We start from the raw sequence: 12382 nt of genomic DNA, 5'->3' as shown, positions 1-12382 counted from the left end.
CTATCCAAACTTGTTTTCCTGTCAAACTCAATTTGAGTGTAGAGTACAAAACAGAAAGTTTACATGTTTGGAATGTTACCCTCCTGAGTTGTTGAGAAACAAACCTCCATTTCCAGGCTCCCTCGTGAGACTTGGAAGCATGGCATCGAATTCAATCAAACTTTATTTGTCACAAATGCTTGCTTAACCAACAATGCAGTTTAAGAAAGAGTTCCAAATCAAATCTAATTGTGTTGGTCACATACGCATGGTTAGCAGGTGTTAATGCGAGTGTAGCGAAATGCATGTGCTTCTAGTTCCGACAACGCAGTAATATCTAACAAGTCATCTAACAAATTCACAACGACTACCTTATACACACACATGTGAAGGGATGAATAAGAATATGTACATATAAATATATGGACGAGCGATGGCCGTGCGGCATAGGCAAGATGCAAAAGATGGTATAGAATACAGTATATACATATGAGATGAGTAATGTACAGTTAGGAAAATATTTACCAAATATACCAAAGTAAAAAGTAACACGATAAAAGAACAATAACGAGGCTATATACAGGGTGTACCGGTACCAAGTCAATGTGCAGGGGTACAGGTTAGTCGAGGTAATTTGTACATTGAGGTAGGGGTAAAGTGACTATGCATAGACTATGCATGCGTACCAGACTTGGCGCACCAGTACTGCTTGCCGTGCGGTAGCAGATAGAACAGTCTATAACTTGCGTGACTGGAGTCTTTGACAATTTTTGGGGCTTTCCTCTGATGCTGCCTAGTAGATAGGTCCTGGATGGCAGGAAGCTTGGCCCCAGTGATGTACTGGGCCGTACGCACTACCTTCTGTAGTGCCTTACAGTCAGATGCTAAGCAGTTTCCATACCAGGCAGTGATGCAACCAATCAGGATGCTCTCGATGGTGCAGCTGTAGAACTTTTTGACGATCTGGGGACCCATGACAAATCTTTTCAGCCTCCTGAGGGGGAAAAGGTGTTGTCGTGCCCTCTTCACAACTATCTTAGTGTGTTTGGACCATGATAGTTTGTTGGTGATGTGGACACCAAGGAACTTGAAACTCTCGACTTGCTCCACCACAGCCCCATCGATGTTAATGGGGGCCTGTTCGGCCCACCTTTTCCTGTAGTCCACGATCAGCTCCTTTGTCTTGCTCAGATTGAGGGAGAGGCTGTTGTCCTGGCACCATACACCCAGGTCTCTGACCTCCTCCCTATAGGCTGTCTCATCGTTGTCGGTAATCAGGCCTACCACTGTTGTGTCGTCAGCAAACTTAATGATGGTGTTGGAGTCGTGTTTGGCCACACAGTCGTGGGTGAACAGGGAGTACAGGAGGGGACTAAGCATGCACCCCTGAGGGGCCCCAGTGTTGAGGATCAGCATGGCAGATGTTTTGTTGCCTACCCTTACCACCTGGTGGCGGCCCGTCAGGAAGTCCAGGATCCAGTTGCAGAGGGAGGTGTTTAGTCCCAGGGTCCTTAGTGAGGAGCTTTGTGGGCACTATGGTGTTGAACGCTGAGCTGTAGTCAATGAACAGCATTCTCACATAGGTGTTCCTTTTGTCCAGGTGGGAAAGGGCATTGTGGAGTGCGATTGAGATTGCGTCATCTGTGAATCTGTTGGGGCGGTATGCGAATTGGAGTGGGTCTAGGGTATTCGGAATGATGCTGTTTATGTGAGCCATGACCAGCCTTTCAAAGCACTTCATGGCTACCGACGTGAGTGCTACAGGGCAGTAATCATTTAGGAGAGGTTGAAAATGAGGTTGAAAATGTCAGTGAAGACACTTGCCAGTTGGTCCGCGGATGCTTTGAGGACCCGTCCTGGTAATCTGTCTGGCCCTGCGGTTTTGTGAATGTTGACCTGTTTAAAAGTCTTGCTCACATCGGCTACCAAGAGAGTTATCACACAGTCGTCCGGAACGGCTGGTGCTCTCATGCATGAACAATACTAATAAGAAATGGGACTGATTTATGTATTGGAGCTGGTAATATAAATATAATTTCTAGAACGAAGATGCCCATTCATTTTCCATTCTAGTTATTCTAATTCTGTGGAGCTGTTGTGAGGGTAAGCGTGGTTAGCATGGCACCATCAATGGAATGCTCATTTCCTTTCAGTCAAGACTGGATCACGCAGAAAAAGGTTGAACCTCTTGTCGTTCTGTGAAAGGAAAATTGAATTCTGACTGTAACTAGTTGACAGCGGACTTTCCTATTCACTTTCACGCTGTTTCATCTGTAGTTACCCACAGCACAGCACATGGAATTTAGTTTTTAAATATTCATTTAAATTATTCATCTTATTAGATGGGGTCAGACAGCTTGAAAAGTTTGTCTGTTGCAGACTGACAGAACCAGCCATGGATGGTTATGGCATATGTTATGATTATGTTTATGTAAGCTTTAGGACTGACTGACTTACTTCATCTACCTATCCCCTCTCTCTCTCCCTCCCCTCTTACCTTTTCCTCACCCATCTCCCCCTTCTCTCTCTCTCCCTCCTCTCTTACTTTTTCCTCACCCATCTCCCCCTTCTCTCTTCTCTTCCTTCTGTCTTTCTCTCCCTTTCCCATTCCCCTCTATCTCCCCTCCTCCCTGTCTGCCTTGCTCCTCTATTTCTCTACCTCACTCACCCCCATTCCCCACCCATCCCTCACATGTCTGCCTTGCTCCTCTATTTCTCTACCTCACTCACCCCCATTCCCCACCCATCCCTCACAGCTGAATGATGGGCGCTTCACGGTGACCCAGCTGGTGGGCATGCTGCGTGGCATGGCGTCGGGCATGAAGTACCTCTCGGACATGAACTATGTCCACCGGGACCTCGCCGCCCGCAACATCCTGGTCAACAGCAACCTGGTGTGTAAGGTGTCCGACTTCGGTCTGTCCCGTTTCCTGGACGACTCATCAGTCGATCCTACCTACACCAGCTCTCTGGTGAGTGACGTGGGAGGGAGAGTGTGAGTTGTGGGAGGATCTGCTTGTTGGCTTGGTCTGTGTTTATTTGGTATGTCTATGTTTGTCTGTGTGATTGCTTGTTTGTTTGTTTATCTTTGTTTGTTTGCAATTTTGTGTGTGTATGTGTGTGTGCTCACCATGTGTTGTCTTTTTGTCTCTCTGCAGTCTGTATATGAGAGTATGGTTATCAGTGTGTGTCTGCCTATGTGTGAGTGCATCTCTGCTTGTGTTTGGGTGCGTCTCTGCCTGTGTGTGAGTGCGTCTCTGCCTGTGTGTGAGTGCGTCTCTGCCTGTATGTGGGTGCGTCTCTGCCTGTGTGTGGGTGCGTCTCTGCCTGTGTGTGGGTGCGTCTCTGCCTGTGTGTGGGTGCGTCTCTGCCTGTGTGTGGGTGCGTCTCTGCCTGTGTGTGGGTGCGTCTCTGCCTGTGTGTGGGTGCGTCTCTGCCTGTGTGTGGGTGCGTCTCTGCCTGTGTGTGAGTGCGTCTCTGCCTGTGTGTGGGTGCGTCTCTGCCTGTGTGTGGGTGCGTCTCTGCCTGTGTGTGGGTGCGTCTCTGCCTGTGTGTGGGTGCGTCTCTGCCTGTGTGTGGGTGCGTCTCTGCCTGTGTGTGGGTGCGTCTCTGCCTGTGTGTGGGTGCGTCTCTGCATGTGTGTGGGTGCGTCTGCCTGTGTTTACTCCATCGCTCAGCATGCTCCAATGTAGCAACCCTGCCTCCCCCTGTGTCTCTGCAGGGAGGTAAGATTCCCATCCGCTGGACCGCCCCCGAGGCCATCGCCTTCAGGAAGTTCACCTCGGCCAGTGACGTGTGGAGCTACGGAATCGTCATGTGGGAGGTGGTATCCTACGGAGAAAGGCCCTACTGGGACATGAGCAACCAGGATGTGAGTCAGTTATATGCACTGAACAAAAATATAAACGCAACATGTAAAGTGTTGGTCCCATGTTTCATGAGCTGAAATGAAAGATCCCAGAAATGATCCATACTCAGAAAAGGCTTATGTCTCTCAAATGTTGTGCGCAAATTTGTTTACATCCCTGATAGTGAGCATTTCTCCTCTGCCAATATAATCCATCCACCTGACAGGTGTGGCATATCCAGAAGCTGATTAAACAGCATGATTAATCACAGGTGCACCTTGTGCTGGGGACAATAAAAAGGCCACTCAAAAATGTGCGGTTTTGTCACACAACACAATGCCACAGATGTCTCAAGTTTTGAGGGAGTGTGCAATTGGCATGCTGACTGCAGGAATGTCCACCAGAGCTGTTGCCAGAGAATTGATTGTTCAATTCTCTACCTTAAGCGTAATTTTAGAGAATTTGGCAGTACGTCCAACTGGCCTCACAACCGCAGACCACGTTATTGGCGTCGTGTTGTCGAGCGGTTTGCCAATGTCAACGTTGTGAACTGAGTGCTCCATGGTTGCGGTGGGGTTATGGTATGCACAGGCATAATCTACGGACAACGAACCCAAGTTGTCTGTGCCCAACAGATGAATATCTGTATTCCCAGTCATGTGAAATCCATAGTTTAGGGCCAATTTATTTATTTAAATGAACTGATTTCCTCATATGAACTGTAACTCAGTAAAATCTTTTTAATTGTTGCATGTTGCGTTTAATATATACTGTATATATCTGCTGTAGCAGACTAGAATGAACAATAGCGTGCGACCTGGATGTCAGATAGTTGGTTCCTAGCTCCTGTTGCATCTATTAGAGTGACACAGAGTGTGGAACGTGGTTCTGTTCCAATACTCTCTGCCTACTCTTTAGATAGAGTTTTCCACAGCACTAGCATACTACTTATTTATGTATTCATGGAGTTGATTTGATAGGGACGGTGCACATTAATCAACATTTTCAGGGTGAAAATCAATGTAAAACAACCGGAGTTAGCAACTAAGCTTATTTTAAGTCCCTTAATAAAGTACCTAAAATGAAGTATTGGTAATCTATTGAGCGGGATTTATGTAATACTTCGGAGGTTGGATTGTAACCACTGTTTAATTTCAGGAGGGCTAGTTTACACCGAGTTACATTGCAGCCTCTACTTTTAGCTTGAGCTTGACAGTTCTGCTTAAGTGTGTTTTTATCTTCACTGTGCAGGTGGTCAGTGCAGCTGTGTGCCTGGGTTGGCGTTTTTTGACTTTACTGCCTCCTGCCACCCCTATCTACACCTGCATCTTCCCTCCACAGATATTTTCTACGGCAGAGTAGTAAACACACACACACACACACACACACACACTCTATCCCCACAGCACATCTTACCATCTCACTGGGCTTCTACCTTTTTAATAAATCGAGAACAATTATGCTCATCCAAACGTGGCATCCAACATGTGGTGTTACTACTGTTTCTAGTTGCAAATAGAGCAGCACAAAAAGTGGAAAGAGTATAGGAGAGGTTTTGTATGATCCCGAAGGCAAATATCCATTGCAGGAAGTTGCAATTAAAATACATACAGACAGCATATGGATATGAATAGCTTCCCTGTACAGAGAATAGAAACATGTCAAAACAAATCAATGAGCAAACGAGGAAAGTTGCGGAGTGCAGTAGAGAGATTCATTATCATCCCCAAAAAAGCTTTGTAGCAAGCAGTTTAAAATGCATACGTAAAGGGAAGGTATGAAAATGAGTAAAGGGAATTGAAACATGCCGTACCTATTCAACGAGTGGACATCTACAGAACTTTCTTTTATTCCACCATGAATTGTAATGTAACATTCCCCTTTTGAATTGCCAGATTTTTCCCCCACGGAATATTGTATTATATCACAGAATATTCTAGCACATTGTAGAGTGTCATATTGTGCCGTAGAGTATCGTATCGATATTGTATTTTATTGTGACATATCGTCTCATATTGCATTGCATCACAAGATATATTGTGTTGCACGGTACCGTACTGTATATCATATTAACCCTTTACTTTCTGTAGGTGATGACTGCTGTGGAGCAGGACTACCGCTTGCCCCCTCCCATGGACTGCCCCATGGTGCTGCACCAGCTCATGCTGGAGTGCTGGGTGAAGGAGAGGAACCTGAGGCCCAAGTTCTGCCAAATCGTCAGCACCCTGGACAAGCTTCTCCGCAACGCCGCCACCCTCAAGGTGGTCACCAGCACATACTCGGGGTGAGTGGAGGGGACTGGAAAGCATTCTTTTTGATTTGCACAACGAGACCGGTGTTAAGACAAAGTAACGAGGCAACAGTTTCAAAATAAGTATATATACGCGTGTGCAGGAGAGATCAGAAACCTAAGGGGATTATACAATATTTTTTGTTGGTTTGATTTGTTGTTTTGGGGTGCGATCAACAATATCGACAGTGGTTAGTTGGCCCTAAAATGTACACTGAGTGTACAAAACATTAGGAACACCTACTCTTTCCATGACATAGATCACCAGGTGAATCCAGGTGATCCCTTATTGACGTCACCTGTTAAATCCACTTGAATCAGTGTAGATGAAGGGGAAGAGACATGTTAAAGAAGGATTTCTAAGCGTTGAGACAATTGAGACATGGATTGTGTGTGTGCCATTGAGGGTGAATGGGGTATGGTAGTAGGTGCCAGGTGCACCGGTTTGAGTGTGTCAAGAACTGAAATGCTGCTGGGTTTTTCACGCTCAACAGTTTCCCGTGTGATTCAAGAATGGTCCACCACCCAGCCAATTTGACACAACTGTGGGAAACATTGGAGTCAACATGGGCCAGCATCCCTGTGGTACGCTTCCGACAACTTGTAGAGTCCATGCTCCGACGAATTGAGGCTGTTCTGAGGACAAAAGTGGGTGCAGCTCAGTATTAGGACGGTGTTCCTGATGTTTTGTACACTCAGTCTATGTTTAATGCATCAACTGCATGTGGCAAAGCTCTGGATCAGCTCTGTTTACCAAACAGAAACCGCAAAATTATCATATTCCCTCACTTAACAGCTCCTCTCTTGAGCCTCAATAGAGAGCAATAGTAATGATGTCTTTTTGTAGGCACTAACTCCACCATGGCTCATTGGTCAAAGTCTGTGGGGAAATTAATGGGTTTTTTGGATAGACGTCAAGAGTAAGGTCTGTGGTAAACACAGGCTTAGGAGATCTTATATATAAAAAATAATCTATGAGATAATCTTCATTAGCTAACGTCCCTTTTTGTCCATTTTGAAGCATTTATGTTGTCAAAACAAACACATAAAGCACATAAAGGCTTCATAATTCATATAAGGTCATGTTCACTGACCAATATTATCTCAAAACTTATGAGATCTCCTAAGCCTTTCCCCCAAACTCCATTCTTTCCCCATTCATTTCCTCCATAGGAACGGCTGGACGAACCAGAGGTTACTCATTTCTGGGTTTTTTTTAGGACTACAAGCTGGCCAGCTCTGTCTGAGTTTCCGCTTTTCACTGTCGCAGCATTACCCCACGGACGATTCCTAGTGCAAGGAGTGGGCCTAATTGCGTGTGGAAACGTAATGACTGACCTAGGTTGAATTCCCTGCGCTCTTGGCTGTCTCTTAAATGTAGGTGATGGGACAGAGACAGAGCCAGGGCTGCCGATGTGGAAACAAACTACCGGAGGGCTGAGGTGATGGAGTGTGTGTAATAAGGCAGATTCAGGAGAAGCTAAAAGAGAGGAATGTGTTTAATTAGGGCGCTAATTAGCTTTTTTTTATGCGCCAAGGGGGGCCAAGCCATTGCTTTGATGGGTCGAATGGGGAGTTGTGTGTAGGTGTATGTCAGTGTGTCTGGCATGTGTTACGCTACATGTCACTGTATGCAGATGGCATGCGGATGATTAATGTATGGCCTCATCTGTATGTGACAGCCACAGAGGGAGAGAGAGAGTGAGAGACCCCTATCAAAAGCAGTGGACTATATAGGGAATAGGGTGCCATTTGGGATGCAAAAAGACAATGTAGCATCCTCAGAAGGTAGATGAAGGAGATACTAGTTTTATTACAACCCCAAAATGATGAATTGATTCTGCTCAGAGGTTAAATTGGATTTTGTAAGTGGTGGAACTGGCTTCTAAAATAGGTTGTCTTTTCCATGATCGGTATCAACACATATGTGATCGATTCTCACTGTGTGCTGCTACGTGTGCTGTCTCCCATCCTCAATGTTGTTGACAGCGTAATACTATACCTAACACAGCAGCATTCTTCAATCCTGGTCCTGGAGAGCCGTCAGGGTATGCAGGCTTTTACCAGACCATTATTGTAAATACAAATATGTTCTTAACTGAAATAAAGTATTTTTTATTAACCTTTATTTAACCACGGTTAAAATGTATATATTTTTAAATACTAAAAAACCTAACAAACCTAATTCATCAAATCGAGGGCTTGATGATTTGTTGATAAGTTGAATGCATTGCGCTAGCGCTGGGTTGGAACAAAACCCTGCACACCCTATGGGTCTCCACTCCAAGACCAGGAATTGAATAAGACTGGTCGAACAATTTGTACTCTTGAAAGAAACACCTGTGACTGATCTTTGCCTCTCTTGTTGACAGGGATCTTTTGCGGATCGGGGGGACACTGCCTGGCCACCACAGGAAGAGTCTGGACAGCAGTCAGAATGATATAGTTCGACAACCGATGAGCACGACTCTCCCCATCAGGGTCTAAGGTTTGGGTCTGGACCAACAAACCAACAAACAACCAAACAGAGACCGCATGGGAAACTGGCCCCACTAGAAACTACCTAGGAACTCTACTTGCAGAGCCCAATGGATGAATGAATGACCATACCTAGACAAAACAAACATTGTCTACTGTAACTAGACAAAACATTGTCCACAGTAGACAAAAACGTCTACTCTACCTAGACAAAACTAACATGGAAAAGGAAGTGTCGAGTTTGGACAGCTTCAGTAGGGCACCGTAGAAAATAGACTCTTGAGAAGCTTGTGGATAACCCATCATTGATGTTGAATTGAATTTGTGAACCGTCCATTGACAGAAAGCCAAACTCCCCCTCAGGTTGTGTTTGCATGTCTGCATGTGCTTTCTGCTGACTGGGATGTGTTCTTTTCCCAAAATGATTTCCATGTCTCCTCTGCCACTATCGTTGACTTTGACCATGGATGGGAATGGACATGGATACTGTGGACTTCGACGTCTGGAAAGAAACGAGTGCAATGATGATGCAAAAAGGTTTGTTCACACATGGGACTTTAAGGATGGATTCTATGGATTCTAAATGAATGTGGGCACCTGAACGATTGTATCCCAATGCCCATGGACAGGGAACCTGATTACAGACGTCTATAACAATTGCTGTTTTTGATCTGGTTTCATTCACTTTCTTTAAATGTGGTCTTCCATGTTACTGGGAGGTTTTGGTTTCATGATACTGTATGTGTTGTTGTGTGTCCTCTTCACCTACTCTGGATAAAGGGGGTGACTGAGAAGGACTTATTTGACTGTACAGGACACACCATCATGTGCATGCCATGCCAACGTGGAACTGTTGCGGATGAACGTCATGCAAACAAGAGACGATGGTTCCGCATTAACTGTTACTCTACAGACATATGCCATATTTTCATACTCTTATTTTGTTCAACTATGCCTTGTTTTGGATGCTAAGTTATTAATTATTGTTTTACAAAAAATTGAATATTCACACATTAACTCAATACGCTAAACAGTGAATATAATGATTAAACAAGAATCAAATCTTGTACGGAGGCTGTTGCTCATAGGAAAGGGTTAATGGTGAACAATAGCTATTTCTAGTCACCAATGCTGGCTCACATTTTCAACGTGTCAGTACAGTTGTCAATTCCATTATTCTGGACTAGCTGCTGATATCATAGCCTGGGGCTCCAGTCCCTTTGTGCCTCAACCAACTCCTCTCTGTGTTCATCCATTGTCATGCCTAACATGTTTGGCCTGACAACGGTAGTCAGGGGAGTTGGCTAAAGCACATACAGTATGGAACCAGACGGTTGATGTGTCAGATCTATTCTTTAGTAAAATGTGTCAAGGATCAATGCAAATGAAAAAGGTCACCGTTGAGATAATAACTATGTGACCTTATCATCAACCTGACCCACAAAATGTTAATGTAGTTTGAATTATTCAGTTAATTACTCGTTTTTTTTTATTATTATTTTTAAGTACGACCAGCTGTCAGCATCAATCTCTCACATTAACACTGCCGTTGTGCTACAGTTATCATATGATCCCCGTCGGTACTACACCAATCCGCTCAGAGTTCATCTTCATTTCACCCCCTGGCCTCCGTGTGAACCCTTGTTTGGATGTTTGTTGTTGGTGAGAGGCAACATCAAAAGGGAAATGACAGTTTAAAGGGGCCATGTACCAGGAAAAGAAAATCTATGTGAAAGAAGAAAAATAGGAACATGTATGTCCGTCAGTACAGACTTCTTTCTGTAGGAGTAAAGATGTATGGAATTGTGAGAAGAAAAAAAAATGGAACAAAATACACATTTCTCTTTGAGTATTTTTACGATAATCATATGCAAATAAATTATTAAAGTGATCTATGGTATTCTCTTTGATTTCTCCAACGGTTCCAGCAGAAAGTCATTCCAGGTCTTCTCTTCTCCCAGTCGTAGGACGAACCGAGGAAATAGCAAGTACCTTCAGCTTTTAGGAATATCATATTAGTTCTAGAACCCATTCACTTTTAAGCTTAATCAAAGACCAGTCCACACGGCTAATTAGTGAGAGAGCAGGACTATAGATTTGCCCCCCTTCATTGGAGAAGCTTCAAAGAAGCATAGATACCCTGGCATCGTTCGAAAGCTGCTACTGTATCTGTGTGCATTTCTGGCAACCTGTACACAATCGCATCATGTCACATCGGTTTTCTCCTGTCAATATTGATGAGCGCCGCTGTCACCCGGCAACACGCTAGCTGTGGAGACTGATGTTCTGTTCTTATTGACTGTGTTGAAACGGATCCTCACGGAGGGTTCTGAAGCCTTATGCATATTTAGGGATTTCTTTGGACTCAATGTTAAGCCAGCAGGCATATGATAATCTCCCTGAGGAGAGATCAATGGTGACATGTTCGTCCTCCTCCGATATGTCCTTGAGAGGGTAGACTGTTTTTTTACTAGGCCCATCAAGGGAGACATACCATATAGAAACCATATAGAATTGTTAAAGATAACTTGCTACTGTGTCCCAGTTCATTAACAACATGGGGATGGGTCATTGAGATATATGGGTCAGCTCTGGCATGAATTCCATCTTGTATATAATAGATATCAGTATATCTGTGCTATAGTGTGTCTTGCGGGAAGATATGCTTCTTCTACTATAGCCCACAGTACGTTGCATGGTGACATACAGCACTATACATTGATGGGAGACAGCCAATTCATTTACAAGTGTAGGATCTTAATTTGATCAGTATTGTTGCAGAAACAGGATTTGAACGTTTAGTCCATAATGTTGCTTGATCGGTGGTTAAAACATTTGCTGTCAAATTAGGCTACATGAAAAGCAGGGATTGGAACTGAAATTGTTAAGTGTTAACTGTAATTATTTTTTGTTCCGTTCCCCTGTTCCTATCTGCAAAATAACTTCCGAACCGGTTCAAACCCCCTTCAAAGTGCTGGTTTATATTGTTATTTTCTGTTCCTACATCTAAACCTCTAAAATCAAGATGTTTTTAAATTATCTCGACATTAAATGACTTCGCAATCAGTGAGGATAGAGCAGCTTGCTATGGAGCGGACAAGCAATAGTTGTTTTAGCCTAGGCGTCAGCTGCCTAGGCTACAGTTGTTTACATACACGATGGACAGCCAGTGTAGTGCGTGAGATGCGACTGAAATTTGTGTAGGTGGAGGAGGAGGCTTGGCGTGAAGCGCTGGACATCTTGTTATGACATGCATTATCTGAATTAGGCTCACAGAATTATACCTATGGAGGAACTTTGAACGTCTTTGAACTTCCATTCTCCACAGTGCTTGACTTGGGATGGAATATGTGCAGGAGCTCTTTTCCCAAGTCAGTCCATTAGGCTATGTTCACCGAATTTCACACATTACATTATGCTATAGAGACCTCTGATTATTCCCTGTTAAGGGTTTATCCACATTTTCCATGACTTCTCCATGACTTTTAACCAAATGTTCATGTTTATTATTATAGCCTACATGGAAATATAAGCATTATTGACACTGGAAAGCTGTTGTGTCTGATCCCATGTAGACCTACCACCTCCTGCCATTGTGCCCTTGATCAAGGCACTTAGCCCCACACATAGAAGTGTACTGTTGTCAACCCTCCATTTGGAGATCTCATGGGTGTGCATGCTTGGCTTTTGATCCAGCCCTGAAACACCCAAGTCTGCTTATCAAGGTCCTGTTGAGCAGCTGATGTTTAGGGTACAATGTGGTTAGAGCAGGGCTTGAACAAAAGCC

The 12382-nt window shown here is 44.2% G+C and overlaps 1 protein-coding gene across 3 annotated transcripts in view; it reads left to right on the top strand.

Moving 5' to 3' along the window:
* Positions 1–10486, top strand: part of LOC129814386 (ephrin type-B receptor 3-like) — a 41138-nt gene extending 30652 nt beyond the window's left edge. For all 3 annotated transcript variants that reach the window (XM_055867483.1, XM_055867484.1, XM_055867485.1), the window contains 4 exons: positions 2736–2951; positions 3701–3850; positions 5918–6111; positions 8490–10486. In XM_055867483.1, the coding sequence (XP_055723458.1) occupies positions 2736–2951; positions 3701–3850; positions 5918–6111; positions 8490–8604 (675 nt within the window). In that variant the 3' untranslated portion in view covers positions 8605–10486. The remainder of the gene's footprint in view (positions 1–2735; positions 2952–3700; positions 3851–5917; positions 6112–8489) is intronic.
* The last annotated feature ends 1896 nt before the right edge of the window (positions 10487–12382 follow it).

The sequence above is a fragment of the Salvelinus fontinalis genome, chromosome 17 (genome assembly GCF_029448725.1).
Source record: "Salvelinus fontinalis isolate EN_2023a chromosome 17, ASM2944872v1, whole genome shotgun sequence".
Lineage (NCBI taxonomy): Eukaryota > Metazoa > Chordata > Actinopteri > Salmoniformes > Salmonidae > Salvelinus > Salvelinus fontinalis.
Note: the sequence above shows the minus strand (reverse complement) of the source record. Positions and strands in the feature narration are given on the sequence as shown.